At 39.4% G+C, this 14602-nt stretch overlaps 1 protein-coding gene across 1 annotated transcript; it reads right to left on the bottom strand.

Annotated features, from left to right (window-relative positions):
• Window positions 1-386: 386 nt before the first annotated feature.
• Window positions 387-14374, bottom strand: LOC143040623 (cap-specific mRNA (nucleoside-2'-O-)-methyltransferase 2-like). The gene is made up of 8 exons (XM_076211791.1): window positions 14239-14374; window positions 11718-11815; window positions 7328-7514; window positions 6942-7151; window positions 6632-6821; window positions 2885-3046; window positions 2429-2581; window positions 387-2289 (listed from the first exon to the last, which is right to left on the bottom strand). The coding sequence occupies exons 4-8, from the start codon at window positions 7055-7057 to the stop codon at window positions 670-672; spliced, it is 2241 nt and encodes a 746-aa protein (XP_076067906.1). The 5' UTR covers window positions 7058-7151; window positions 7328-7514; window positions 11718-11815; window positions 14239-14374; the 3' UTR covers window positions 387-669.
• Between the last annotated feature and the right edge of the window lie 228 nt (window positions 14375-14602).

Raw genomic sequence — 14602 nt, forward strand, 5'->3', positions numbered from 1 at the left:
CGCTGTATACTACTTTTCGGAACACAAGATAGCTCATTCTGCACATTGATTGACCACTGCTGTTGAGGGCTGATCCTTACTTAATGTCCTGGATCATCCCAGAGGAGCTCGCTTTGTGTGTACTGAACCATCATGAACTTCTGTGCATTTGCCCGAGAGGACAACTGCCTAACAACTGGTTTACCAAGAGAGTGGTTAACGAATGCAATAGACTTTGTAACCATTTAGCGAGTGTTGAAACAATTAGTTGTTTTAAGATAAGATTGGATAACTTTATAAATAGGGATGACAGGAGGTAAGGGACACAGAACTGTAGATTAGGACTTATGGTTGGTCTCTTACTGTCTCCCCCATTCCCCAACAGAGGTGTTATTAAGATGCCAGAATACACAGATATTTTATTAAACTAGCATTCTATAAATGCAATGTAAACATTTGTATAAAAGTGCAATTTTAAGGTGTCATATCAAGATCAACAAATACTCTGCATAAAAATGATCAGGTGCAGAAACTGAACTAAAAATCAAATCTGCTCACTGTTACAGAAATGGCAGGGAAGACAATCTTTGTCCACTGTATGTATGACATGACTTTCAATCATATTCTGCCTATTTATAACAAGATACGTGAAAATACAATTTCATCCCTGCATATTTTCAATACCCAAATCTATATATCTGTAGGAAACCTCGCCAACTCTCTTGAATGAAAAACAACATAATACAAGTTATAATAAACCATGGCATAGAACTTTCGACCGTTGACTAAGCACGTCGTGGAAAGAACTTGAGCTAAGCCTCTACGTCCACCATCACCCCCTGATGGACTCCAACCTGCATGATGAAGACTCCTCACTACACGTTCCCCTCCCCCTGCAACGTAGCTATCAAGTACCACTACTGGGAGACTATCCCCAACCTGTTCACTTAGGTAAACCTCCACCCTCCTGAACGTGGAAGCAATGAGCATGAACATCCCCATTTGCAGTCTGGTCAGCAAAGGAACATTCCTTAGGATCACTGATCCACCACTTGAAAGCTGCTCTTCCTCAAACCACGTTACTATTTCCTCTAGTGATCGGCATCCTGAATGGTTTGCCTGTTCTTCCCCGAGCTCTGAGAGGATCCTAGCTCCCTCATACTGATCTTGGAGGAAATGAAACATTCCATCTCCATTGTGCCAGTCTTGTGATGCAACTTTTGTTTTAGGCACTTCATACAGCTCACACAAAATCCTTAGTGCTGCTCCTGAACAAAACCTTGAATTTCTGACAATGGAAAATGGTTTCCCTACAACTTTAGCAATATGCAAATGGTCATAGGTTACAAAGAAGTCATACACAAAGCAAAAGTTCCGGTAATTAGCAATGTATCGATTATTATTCAGATCTTCTTGATAGTCAGCAATAAGTTGCTCTAGCTGGTTTACGATCCTATTTGGTCTGTTATCTCCAAACCTATCCCTAAAAGTACCCTGGATTCTGTGTTTGTCATCCAGGCCAAAGTGAAAAGTATTCCCCATGTGACGTCCTACAAGCATCGATGACTCGCTTATTGTGCTGCAGGGATTCCGGTCTAAGAACTTACCTAATACTTTTGCTTTCACCATATCCAGATAAATATGATCACTTTCCTCCATGGATCTAAAAAGGTGCAGATTTCTTTTTATGGTTGCTAGTTGATAGCCTGACATTCTTTTGCTGCAAGCATGCATTTGGGCCATGAAATCCAAAGGAATGTCTTCTCTCCTAAATAGGGATTTCTTAGGACTATCTGGTCCAAACACCTGAATTAAACTTCCTAAATATGACATCATATGTTCCTGACCTTTATAACCACAAGCTACAATATAAACTTCAGAATTGCCCTGTTTACTTGTTGATGGCTTGTAAACACTGACTTGGGAGAATACACAATTCATTAAGTATAGTAAGTTCACAGACTCATTCTCAAAGAGTGTAAACTTTTTCAAGACCAAGTTCCCACCAGCTGAGAGTATGGCTAAGGCAGCAGTCAGTTCACATCGTTGTAATGGACTAGTCATTTCCTCCTGCTCAGCAGGATTACCTTGACAATCGATGCTCCCATCTCCTGTCACCAAGTGAACTTCCATGTCCCTGGTGAGGTACCTCAACTGTTCAAAATTGACTTTGGACATGAGGTCTCCTGTATCATCAATTCCAAATGACCAGTTAGACAAGGTTCGGAGAATGAGTCGGTCATCAGTAATAAGATGGGTTGTTGGTGTCGCTTCGTGGTAGGGATTCAAGGTGTTGGCAACCCACTTCCACTGCAAATTATCAAAGTTTATGAAATATCTGCATTTCAATTGTAATTTCTTAAAAATAAATGGGTCTACTATATTGATTTCTCACAATTAACAACCAAAAACCATATACTCAGAAAATTTCAGAAGCAGAATAAAATACCTTGATCTCAGGATTATGAAGCTTAAGATAATGGTTCAGGGCTGCAATGAAAGCCCCAGGAGCCTCACAGAGATGGACAGAGTGAAAGTGGTTTGCCTCCATTTTGGGAACAAGGGGGAAAGCATTCAATATTTCAAAAAATTTAAGCCATGCCTGGGAGAACGAGAAAAACATATCTTAAGATACTTCAATTAAACAATCTACATTCATAATGATTACACTAACTTGAAGAGCAGCACACCTAAGTCCTCAATGAAATTGCCAAGAACTAGATACCCAAATGTATTAGCAATACAAGAGAATAACATCAGTAACAATATGCACATATTCCAAATGAAAAGCCTTGTAAATTCATTATTACACATTTGAAAAGCATTCCATGAAGAATCATATAAATACTGACAAAACACTTTTAACCTGCAGTCTACGATGCACCCCGCAACTACTGTAACAAACCTGTGTAAGTAGCTCAGGTGCAGCCTGCTTCTTGACTGCCTGAAAGATTCTCTGTGAAGGGTTTGTGCTTGTTGTGTGTTGGTGCCAGCACCCAATGTCTTTGTCACTCAGATCATCCTTCACCTGATTCAACTCAACCTTCATTGACTGAAGCTTCTCGTCCTGTTTATTAAAGATTCATATATGGTCACAATAACTACATGGAGGAGTGCACAATGTACTGAAGTTTTTCATCCTACATATAAAAGAATTACATGATAATATATGGTCACAATAACTATATGGAGCAATGTACAATACACACTATGAAAAGTAAAAGGCCACTGTAATATGACAATTCTTACAATTCCGTCTATAAAGACAAATTGCAAGTCTCTCAAGAATGAATCTTTCATGGAAAGCTAAAGTAATAATACACATTTCTACCTATATACCAAGGGCTTTTTACCCCTTTGCTAAGGAGATACCTGAGTTAGATGGCATAAACCCACTCCCACCCATTTCATTCCCATCCACCACCCTTTCCTCCCTCTCATCTTAGCTCTTCACATAATATCTAAAATAAAAATATATTTACTACAAGTATATGCTGTCTATACATTTGGGACTGATTACACACCTACAGACCAGTCACACACCATTCTTTCATCATGATGATGATATGGTTTAACATCACAAACTCCTCCCATGGGAAGGCTAGGACAGTGCCCCTCACAGAGGGCTTTGTAGCATGGAATTTAATGAACCATGCCCTTGGTTCAACTTCGCCGTTGGCAGGATTTGAACCGCCCTCACGTCGACCTTCTCCACAAGTAACGACGCCCTAACCCGCTCAGCCAGCGAGCTTATTCTTTCATGTTTGAAGACTAATCTTGACCATGAACAACTGTAACATTACACTCCCCTGATGTTGCCCACATTCTCCCCAAACTGTCCACCCTCTTCATTCCCAATCCTCAAAAAGCCCCAACACTAATTCAAATACATTTCCCTATCTTTCAGTTCCCCCATCTTATACATCCACAATGCCTATCAACCTTATCATATGCCTTCTCTACGTCCATGAAACCCTTAAAAAAATAATACATAAACCAAGGGATTTTTCACCTTTACAAGGGAGGTAGCCAAACTCAAAGGCATAAATTCACCCCCACTCATTTCATCCCCACATACAGTACTCCACTCCCATTCACCACCCCTCCTCCCTCTCTCTTTTCTTGCCTCCTCCTGGAAGATGGGTCATCACTGCATCTTGCCCATTGTCCAGGGTCAGAGATAATGCAGCAAGACACAGTACAGCCACAGCAAGGCCACTTTATTTAATCAGCAACCCCCCCTTTTCCATCCCCTCATGCAGAAAAAGAGAAGACAGAGAGAAGTCCCTTTGAGCTGCATCAAAATATCATTCACACATACTCCCTCACCCCTCACCCACTCCCTTCTAAGCATCATCCATATACAACTATTCTCCACTCACCCCTATCTTCTGTCTTCTCCCTTCGTTCCTCAACAAACACTCCCCTCTTTCCAAATGCCCTTTTTACCCAATCCATCCATCTCCCCCTTGGTTGCCTCCTCATATTCTCTCCCTCCACGTCTGCCTTCCACACCTCTTTTACTAATCTTTCTTCCCTCATTCTTTCCATGTGTCCAAATCATCCCCATACTCTTTCATCAACCCTATCTCCCAACTCCCTTTCCACCCCTACTCTCCTCCTCACACCCTCGTTTCTTACTCTATCCAGCCTAGTAACCTCTACCATACTTCTTATGCATTTCATCTCTATGTTCCATGTTTATAGCCCATACAGTGCTGTCGGCACAGTCAACCCTTCATACAATCTCCTCTTATTATCCATTCCCAAATATCTATTTCTCATTACACCTTTTAATCCTGCAAGTCATTTACTTGCTTCTTTCAATCTACATTTCTACATTCTACTTCCACCTCCACTCTTCCCTTTCCCACCACATTCGCCCTAAGTATCTAAAGCTATCCATTTCCTCCAGTGTCTCTCCTTTAACACTCACTTCCAATTTGCTGCCATCATCTCCCCTTGTATATCTCATCACCTTACTTTTACCCACATTTATCTTCAACTTCCTTCTTTCACACACCTTCCCAAACTCTGTTTCCTTAATCCCTAAAAAAAATTGAGAAATTATATATATATATATATATACACACACACACATATCATCCTTTATCAAAAACTTCTCATGTATCCACCTCACCAGCCATTCCACTACAAGCACTCCACCCTTTATCAGACATTCCACAACCATCCAACCCAGATGTCTTTCCAGCATTCATCTTTCTCAATTATATTTATATCTCCATTTTTGCTATAGCCTTATCATTCCCCCCCCCCCAGTGAGACCAACTGTCACAATCAAAACCTCCCTAATCTCCTGTATAATCAACTCCTTGAAATAATCTACCCACTGTCTTCTCACTACCTTCATTTCTATTACTTGTCCATCTGCTCCCTTTACCCTCTCCTCTCTACCTGACTCACTTCTTTGTTCTCCTTTTACTTCCTTCCAAAGCACCTTTTCATTCTCTTTAAAAATCTACCCCTACCCCACTTCACATGTAATCATCAACCAATAGTGCCACTCTATCCCTTCTATGCCCTCTTGTGAGAAAAGGGATGTCCTGCTCTTGTGTATTAATTTTGTTTCAAAATGCCATACGAGGACAGCCATGCACGTATATGGAGCCTATTTTAAAGTGGTTTGCTGGGTGTTGTTCCCGGTGCTTCTGCCACATGTTTAGCATTTGATTGGAAGACTAAGTAACATACACTGGTAGTGAAGTGAAGGTATTTAAAGGGTTAGATGCTATCCTTCAACCCACTTAGTCAGCTCATTAATTGCTGGGGATGCCAACATGAGATGGCACCCAGCAGATGCATACAAATTTGAAACAGGTGGAGATTTGGATGATCCACAGATGGATTTTGCATACCAATGGGTGGCAGGAATTGAGGGTGGGAATTGCTTGTAGGACTTGTAATGAATCTAATATTATATAGGATGTAGGGGATAGAATTGTGATTATGTAGAACAATGAGTTTGTAGAGGCAGTTTGTATGTTCAATTCAGCAGTAGTTGTTAGAATAGGTTCTGTCTTTTCCTGGTTTGAGGAAGGGGATGATAATGATTGTTTCTCTCTAAGCAATTGGGAAGGTCCCCTCCTTCCATATTTATCTGAAGAGATTTATTGTAAAGAATGTCATAGTTGGGTGTAGGTTATCTTGTCATAGCATATATCATCTAGGCCTGAAGCAATTGTCTTTCAGTTGGAAATGAACCCCCCCAACACACACATACACACCACCACAAGAAAAAAGAAGAATTTGAGACTCAAAGTGGTAAAGGACAGATTCAATGAGGCAGCAAAAAGGAGGAACAGAATATGAAACTGTTAATTTTTTCATAATGAGAGATTTTTCTCTATCATACTCTGGTCTGAGGGGGTGTCTTAAGAAAAATCCCTGAAGTTAACATTGAATTAAGATATAAGAAGGAAAAAGAAGAATTCAATAAAGCTGAAATCTAGGTATACATATCCTTTTTTGTGGCCGTTTAACTTACATATTTCAAATACTGTGGCATAATCCAGTCCCCATTCCTTTAAATACCCCATGTCTTCTAGTCATATAACAGTAATATTTCATATTTAGCCAGACTTCTTTGCTACAATTCAACACAAATTCTATGTAAAGATAAACATTCTCTCACCTGCCACAATGAGGTTGAGTATAAGGTCTGGGCTGGGGGTAACTCCCAGGAACTACTTGGCTGAAAAGTAAAAAGTTTGTTCATATGTTCCTCTGCTTCCTCTTCTGCTCTTCTATTTTCTTCAACACTGAGCACTTTAGAATTCCAACAGTCTGACTTGCTTTTTTGTAAGCCTTCTTTCACTCGTTGCCTGTAAGAAAATGATACATATATGCTTTCCTTAAATCTTAGAACTACAACAGTTATACAGATATTGAACAACTTTTACACAGTAAGATAAGTCTAAACAGCTAAAATATTGAGTACATACCTTTTAGGTACAGACAAGTTCCCATCATTTTCTAGAATATCTTTTTCACTATAAGTCTGTGTCTTTTCCATGAGGAACTCTTCCTCGGGTGATAATCTGTTCTCGTGTGAAGTCATTTTCAATATGGTGGGAAGTCTAATATATCAATCCCTCAGCACTTTTTTTTAATAAATCTTGCTAGTTTGCTCTTGATCACAACCGAATTGGTCTCTGTGTGTTTTTCATAAAAAATGTGTTTTCATCACTTGAAAAATACTTTCTTTTCAATCGCCAGCGAATTACATTTTCATAAAATTGACTCCAGTTATGGTATCTGATCATCTTTTATACAGAAATTAATCAGTAATACACATATACAAGTAAATTTTCTTTATTCCTCAAATTACCTGGATAGATTAAGTTCAACAATGCTACAAAGAACTTCTATTTAACTTTGTTTTTTTTTTAGTTCTTTGATTTCTTAGCAATTGCATCCAGTTGTGAACGAACTTTGCTGAGTGAGTCAACAACAGCAGACAGACTTTCTGGTGATAGTTCCAAGTATAGAGTTTTCTTCTTATCTCCGTCAGCAATCTAATATGGAGAAAATAATTATTAGACATGCATGGATAAGAATATACTGTATATATATATTGCAGCTTATGCTAAAACTATGCTCCATAAGATACTAGTAAATGCTAAGTCACATTATTTGTAACAAATAAGTTGTTTTCAGATTCATAATCTTGATCATCAATATCAGTGGAGAAATTTTTTCATACTGCTGCGACCAATATTTACAAATTAAATCAAAATGGAAAAGACTTGTGAAGTCCTTTATGGATGCAAGGACTGCAGCTTTGCATTTAAAGCAGCACAGAAGCAGATTTATGCAGTAAATATAGAAGTACTTTGTCAATAATGAGTGTTTAGAGTTTTGAGAGGAGTGTAAATGTAGTAATATTAGGTGGTCTCAATGCTAGAGTATGAGAGAAGCCAATTGATACAGAAGAGGTTTGGGATCCCAGATAGGAATAATAGTGGAGAGATGATGTTGACGTGTTTTGAATGGGAGTTGATGATAGCAAACGCAGAGTTTAGAAGAGTGTCAGGTATGAGTGTATATGGGGAAGGGTATTGGAAAGAAGGATGAGTGATAGGGCAATAATGGGCTATGCAGTGGTACCCAAAGGGAGGATTGGAAGAGTTTGGGATGTTCATGCTTTCAGAGAAGAGATTTGGTGTTAGATAATTTTCAACCTAAAAGGAAATACCTTGTCTGGTATATTGGATACATGTTATTGTGAGGTAAAAAACTGCTCAGTAACATGCAACCGATACTTTTTGGCCCCCCTACAGACCAGAGCCACACGTCATTTTGTGTTTGAGGAAATATCTACTCATAGAGAAATTATACTATTTTATTGTACTATGACTGTCCCTCCATTATGTCTCCCTCCCTCTTAATACTGTCCTGTACCACTTCTAATAATATATATTTCTATTTTTGCCAAACCCTGTGGTAGTTGAGAAATATTGCTAGTGTTCCCACTTGGGTCATAAAAGGTGACTAAAACAGGATGAAGGATATGGCAGGGTATTCTCTGTAGCCCTAAAAGGTAAATTCCTTTAAAAAAAAAAGTCAAGGCATAGGAAGGTCTAGGAGTTTTCCAACCAAAAACCTAAGGTTTGGGTCTTTTAATGTGTGTGGGTGTGGTACAGATGAGAATAAAAGGAAAAGATAGGCAGTATTTTTGAGAGGAAAGATGGATGAGTTAGCATCAAGTGAAACAAAGTTGAAAGGGAGGGGTGAGATGGAGTTGGGAGTGTAGTGGGGAGGATGTCAGGGGTGATGAGAGGACGAGGTAGGGAAGGGTGTCTGTACTGGTCAGTAAAAAGATATTTAATTATGTAGTGGAGTGGAAGGAGGTTTCTTCATGGTTAATGTGGATAAAAGTGAAATTGGGAAGGAAGATGTGGGTCTTTGTAAGTACATATGGGTCTGGTAATGAGAAGTGTGTAGAGGAAAGGGAGGCTTTTTGGATAGATTTAAATGACTGCATAGTACTGATACTGGGAGATCTATATGCTAGAGTAGAAGATGAACCAATAGACAGAGTGGTTGAGATGTGAGTACCAGGAAAAGATTGTTGTAGAAAGTTGATGGTGGAGATGTATTTAGAAATAGAACTGATGATAGCTAAAACAATGTTTAGGAAGAAAATCAAGCATAAATACATATGGGAGAGGGTGGTGGAAGGGTGGTTGATCAGGATTAAATGGACTATATAGTGGTATCCAGGAGAAGATTAGGAAGAGTTTTGGATGTAAATGTTCTTAGGGGAGAGAGTGGGAGAATATATGATAATTTTTGGTGGAAGGTAAGTAGAAAGTGGAGGATAGATGGAGAATGAGGAAAAGGACAAAAAGTAGAGAGGTGCTTAAAGCAAACTACTTAAATGAAAAGGAAAAGGAGTACAAGAAGTTGAGAGAAGAGTGGAAGGAGGTGAAGGATGGAGTAGAAGTAAGAGTGAAGGGATGAGGATGTTTCAAGGAGGAAGTAACAAGGTGTGCAAAATTGGTGTGTGGAACAAGGAGGGGAGGGAACAGAAGGAAGGATAGTGAGTGATAGGATGGAAGAAAAAAAGAAGGCTGTAGAAGAGAAGAATTTAGCATTCAGGGGCTGGTTATAAAATAGGATGAGAGAAACATATGAGAGGTACAAAGAAAGAAGATTAAAACATAAGATAAAGGAGGCAAAATGGAGACCAGATGTAAAATGAGGGAAGATTATGACAGAAAATATTGAAAGTAATAAAAGGATGTTTTGGAAGGAAATTAAAAGAGGAAGGGGAGGTGAATCAAGTTGAGAAGAGGTATAAGGTGGAAATGGAGAGATAATAGATGTGGAAGTAACAGGAAAATGGGTAGAGTATTTTAGAGAGTTGCTAAATGTGGAGGATAGGAAGGGAACAGTGGTTGCAGCAGGAGGCTCTAAGTAAATGACAGTGATGGATGAGGAAAATGGAGGAGAAATAAGAAAAGATGAGGGGAAAGCCATTATTAAAATGATGAGAGCAGGTAAGTCACCTGGGTTGGATGGGCATCATGTGGAGTGTCTGAAAAAGGGAGGTACAGTGATGGTGGACTGGCTGGTGAGGTTGTTTAATGTTTGTCTAAAGGAAGGTAAAGTGCCAGAGAACTGGAGGAGTTTCAGTATAATTCCACTTTACAAAGGAAAAGGGAACAAATTTGAGTGTAGTAGTTTCAGAGGAATCAGTTTGAGTGTAGTTGGGAAGGCTTATCAAAGGTTTTTGACTGAGAAGATAAGGAGAGGAACAGAGGGAGTAATTGGTTAGAAACAGAATGGGTTTAGGAAAGGTAGGGGGTTGCCTGGATCAAATTTTCATGGTAAGACAGACATGTGAGAAAGTTTTAGCAAAGGATAAGGATGTTTTGTGGGCATTTATGGATCTAGAAAAGGCTTACAAGGCAGACAGGAAGGCACTGTGTGAGGTTTTGCAGATATATGGGATCTGAGGAAACTGTTAAGGCCCTATGAGATGAACCAGGCATCCCTGCAATTGCACTTGCACAGATCTTGTCTGCACTGGCCCTGATAGTTTGCTTGGTCCTTTCACCAAGATCCACAGCATCTATGATGTGTACAATCTTTTGTCCCTTCTCATAATGTTCCAACACCTGGCTGATGGTCAAAGTCTTCTTCTCAGGGGGCACAAATATCAGTAGAGGTGGATGGACATGGTGCCTTGGTGAAGCTACAGTAAATAGGACTGTGACAGCAAGAGAAACTCTAAGCTAGCTTGGCTGGTCAAGATACAGTGCAGGCTCACTCAAAACTGGACACACAAGCATGTTGCCCAGCTGACCCACCCAGGCAGTGCCATTGGTGTTGTACCAGACAGTACAGTAAGCTGTTGCTTGAAAGTGGATTGTGATGCTTGGGGTCCTATTACTATGATCATATAAAACAGAGTACTCTTGTGCATGTGGGGAAAAATACCGTAAAAAATTGAGTAACCCTAAATTGAAATATAGAACCTTCACAATTAGAGGGTTACCTATATACTCAACATACAATAAACAACTGAGATTACAATTCAACAGGAGCTTTGTTATGATGTACATACATACATATACCAAGGCTTTTTCCCCCTTTCAAGGGAGGTAGCCAAAAAGGGAAAGGCATAAAAACACTCCCACCCACTTCATCCCTAAATACACTCCACACCCCTCCCACCCTTCCTCTCATCTGAGCACCTCCTGGATGACGGGTCATCCCTGCACCCTGCCCACCGCCCTGGGTCAGAAGCAGTGTCGCAAGACACAGTACATCCACAGCGAGGCCGCTTCATTTAATCGGCGACCCCCCCTCTCCGTCCCCCTTTGCATATAAGGCGAGGACGGGGAGAAATCCCTTCGGGCTGCGTCAAAATTTACTCACACATACTACCCCACCCCCCACTTCCCCGCCCATTCCTCCTCATGCAGTCACAACATCATCCATATACAACCATTCTCCACTCTCCACTCTCCACTCACCTCTATCTCAAGACTCAATTTTAACCATTCAGTTTGGTCATGACCTTTACAGACAACCTTAGCTTGTTTCAGACATTTCTTTTCAGTTAAGGGGAACCTTAAAGATTTATCTAATAACAGTGTAAATAGTACATTACTAAAGAAATCCTATTAAATACATCAATGGAGAAAAATATTCACAATTATTGATATGTGAATACATACAAACATATACTATGCTCTGTAGACACTTACTACCATATCAATGTGACTTGAAGGTTTTGCAGTCCCATCAGATCCAAGACTAATCTGGACATCTACACTTTCCATCCGAGGTGTAGTCGCCATCCTCACTGTAAATAAAACATTTAGATTGCATTAATTATATAATTACAGTAGAAGTATTGGCAGCAGTGGTGGTAGCAGTAGCAGTGGTGACAATAACAGTGATGGCAGCTGTAGTGATGGTAGTACTCTGGACAAGAATGGCAACAGCAGTGATGGCAGTAGACAGTGACAATGACAGTAATGGCAGCTCCAGCAATAGTAGCATCAGTGGCACTGACAGTGGTGGTGGTGGCTGCAGTGATGACAGCTGTCCTGGTGGATGGTGACAGCTGCAGTAGTGGTTGTGGTGCCAGGTTCAATGGTGACAACTGCAGTGCTGCTACACAAGGGCACCTTTGTTAGATCTTGGAGGTTATAAAACATGGTGTCTTGGTAAGTCACTCGATCCTAAAGCACTAGTCATGAAGGACAGCCTTGAGCAAAATAGTGACTTGGCTACATTGATTTTAATTATGAAGAGCTAGTGTGTGTGTGTTTAGTTATAATCAGATAATTTTGTGTGTCATAACAAAGAGGAGTACACACTTTTAATTACCAGGGCCCTGACATGGGTAAGTGCCACCCCCCACACACCACCACTACCACCAACTTCCACATCTGATGGTCACTAGCACGATTCACATGTAACATTCATCCAAAAAACAAGGTTTATACACACATCATTCATACACACAACTCATGATAAATAAATCCTGCATTAAAAGTACATTAGAGGGGAATTTGCTTTACCTTTTTTTCACCAAAAGTGCCACCCCCCAAGACATGCTGCCCCGGGAGCATTGCTCTCCCTCCCCCTCCCCTTGTCGGGGCCCTATTAATTACAGCTTTCTCTCCACATTTAGGAAAAACAATTCAGCTTCAGGAAAGGAAAGGAAGATCATGCGTTTCCAATCTGCTCCACAAGGAGGATGGTTGGATGGATTGTTTACTTGGATCAAGAGAAAACATTTTATAAGGTATCTCTCTAAAATAATCTGCCATCTTTCCCTTACCATCTCCTCGTTCATTAACATCTGTCCATCTTTGCCTTTAACCTTGACTCGCTTCCCCTTCCTCTCTCAACTTCTTTCCAAAACACCTTTTTATTGCTTCCAAAATTTTCTGTCATACTCCTCCCCCATTTTACATCTGCTATCCTTTTTGCCTCCTTTATCTTATGTTTTGCTTCTCTTCTTTTTTCTTTGTACCTCTCATGTTTCTCTGATCCTACTTTGCAACTAGTCCCTGAATGCTTGCTTCTTCTCTACTACAAACTTCTTCACTTCATCATCCCACCACTCACTACCTTTCCCTCTATTCCCTCACAATATAATTAATTATGATAAAACTATAGTAACATAGATCTGTACTCTTTAATATTGAAAGGTTGATTGAATCTTGTGCCCCGATTAGCTACTCTCAAATCACCAGCCAATAGTGTGGCCAGAAACATTGATGCTCAAAATGTTGGCATCCCACTCCACATTTTTTTTTCTTTATATTCAAATTTAATATTATTTTATATACTGTATATTGCTATTTTGCTCATTTTTAATTAATAATTTGAAAAGGAAATTATAACTTCGGTTTTAAATACTAGCACTGTAATGTGAAGACCATACAAATGGGCGGGAGAATCGCAAATGTGTATTTATTAGGTTCCATGGGAAGAGTCACGGTCATATGGGTGGCAAGTTGAAAATAGGTGGGGGTCCACTGCATTTATATTGTTTCATACTCACATAATGCTCCTGAACCCCCCTCAAAACCCCAATTTAGTCATGGGTCTCCCCAAATTATAGGAGGGATTAACTCGTAAACAGCTCATTTACAACAAAACAAAAAAAGACATTCTAAATCAATACTCAGAATCAAGCAAAATCATACTCAAGAACAAATACTCAGTATCACTAGGGACTATGATGAAATGCTAAATAATTACCCAAGCATATTTTTACTAACTTCAGGGGACACAGCATCCTTAGACATGTGGATTCACTAATTAATAGTTCTGTAATAACCAACATCAGTTATATGACTTCTATGCAGATATGTAAAAATTGACCAATAATCAACCTCAACGAAGATGAATCACATGACTCAATATATGAGAAAAGAACAGGAAATCTATGAAAGTCAAGAAATTATAGTAATCTCAATTTACTAGACGTATCCTCCCACAGACAGAGTGACAAGCCAGTTTTCTTCATTCTATATTAGACAAATTGCCAAATAAAAAGTATCTAAACATATTATTGGCGTGTTGGTAAGTTTGGGGTTCCCTGTAATTAGAACTCATTCTGGTATGAAACCTAATAAGAAAACATTGTACACGTAAATCTTGGTCTTGGTTTCTAACCGGTAGTAACCATAACCATCGTTTTCTCATTCTTGTCGTCCTTTTTATGGTGTATGGGAGTACAAACAAAGTAATATGACAAACCCTTACCTGCTAGGTGATTAGAAGTGAGATTCGTCGTAATCTACTGTCACTCCCACTTTATATGTTTGTTGTTATCAGAAAAGTTTATCCATATTCAGGGGAGTGCTCACTGTTGTCATATGTTGTTTTGATTGTACCCATTTTCTGTACAATATTGTCAAAGAAAATAGTAAACAGAACAATTTTTAAGCGTAGACTATATAATTACGTTCCTGAACGAGTTAAAGTGTTAAGATAAACCTAGTGTTATACAGATTTGTAAATGAGCTGAAACAGAAGTAATATCCAAGCTAAGAGATGAAGGTAGAGGATACGAAGAAGTAAAAATGCAATCAGAAATAACAAATAACCTTTCAATATGTATTCAGCA

This window comes from Oratosquilla oratoria, chromosome 29, assembly GCF_046742065.1.
Source record: "Oratosquilla oratoria isolate Oo_2021 chromosome 29, ASM4674206v1, whole genome shotgun sequence".
Taxonomy (NCBI): Eukaryota; Metazoa; Arthropoda; class Malacostraca; order Stomatopoda; family Squillidae; genus Oratosquilla; species Oratosquilla oratoria.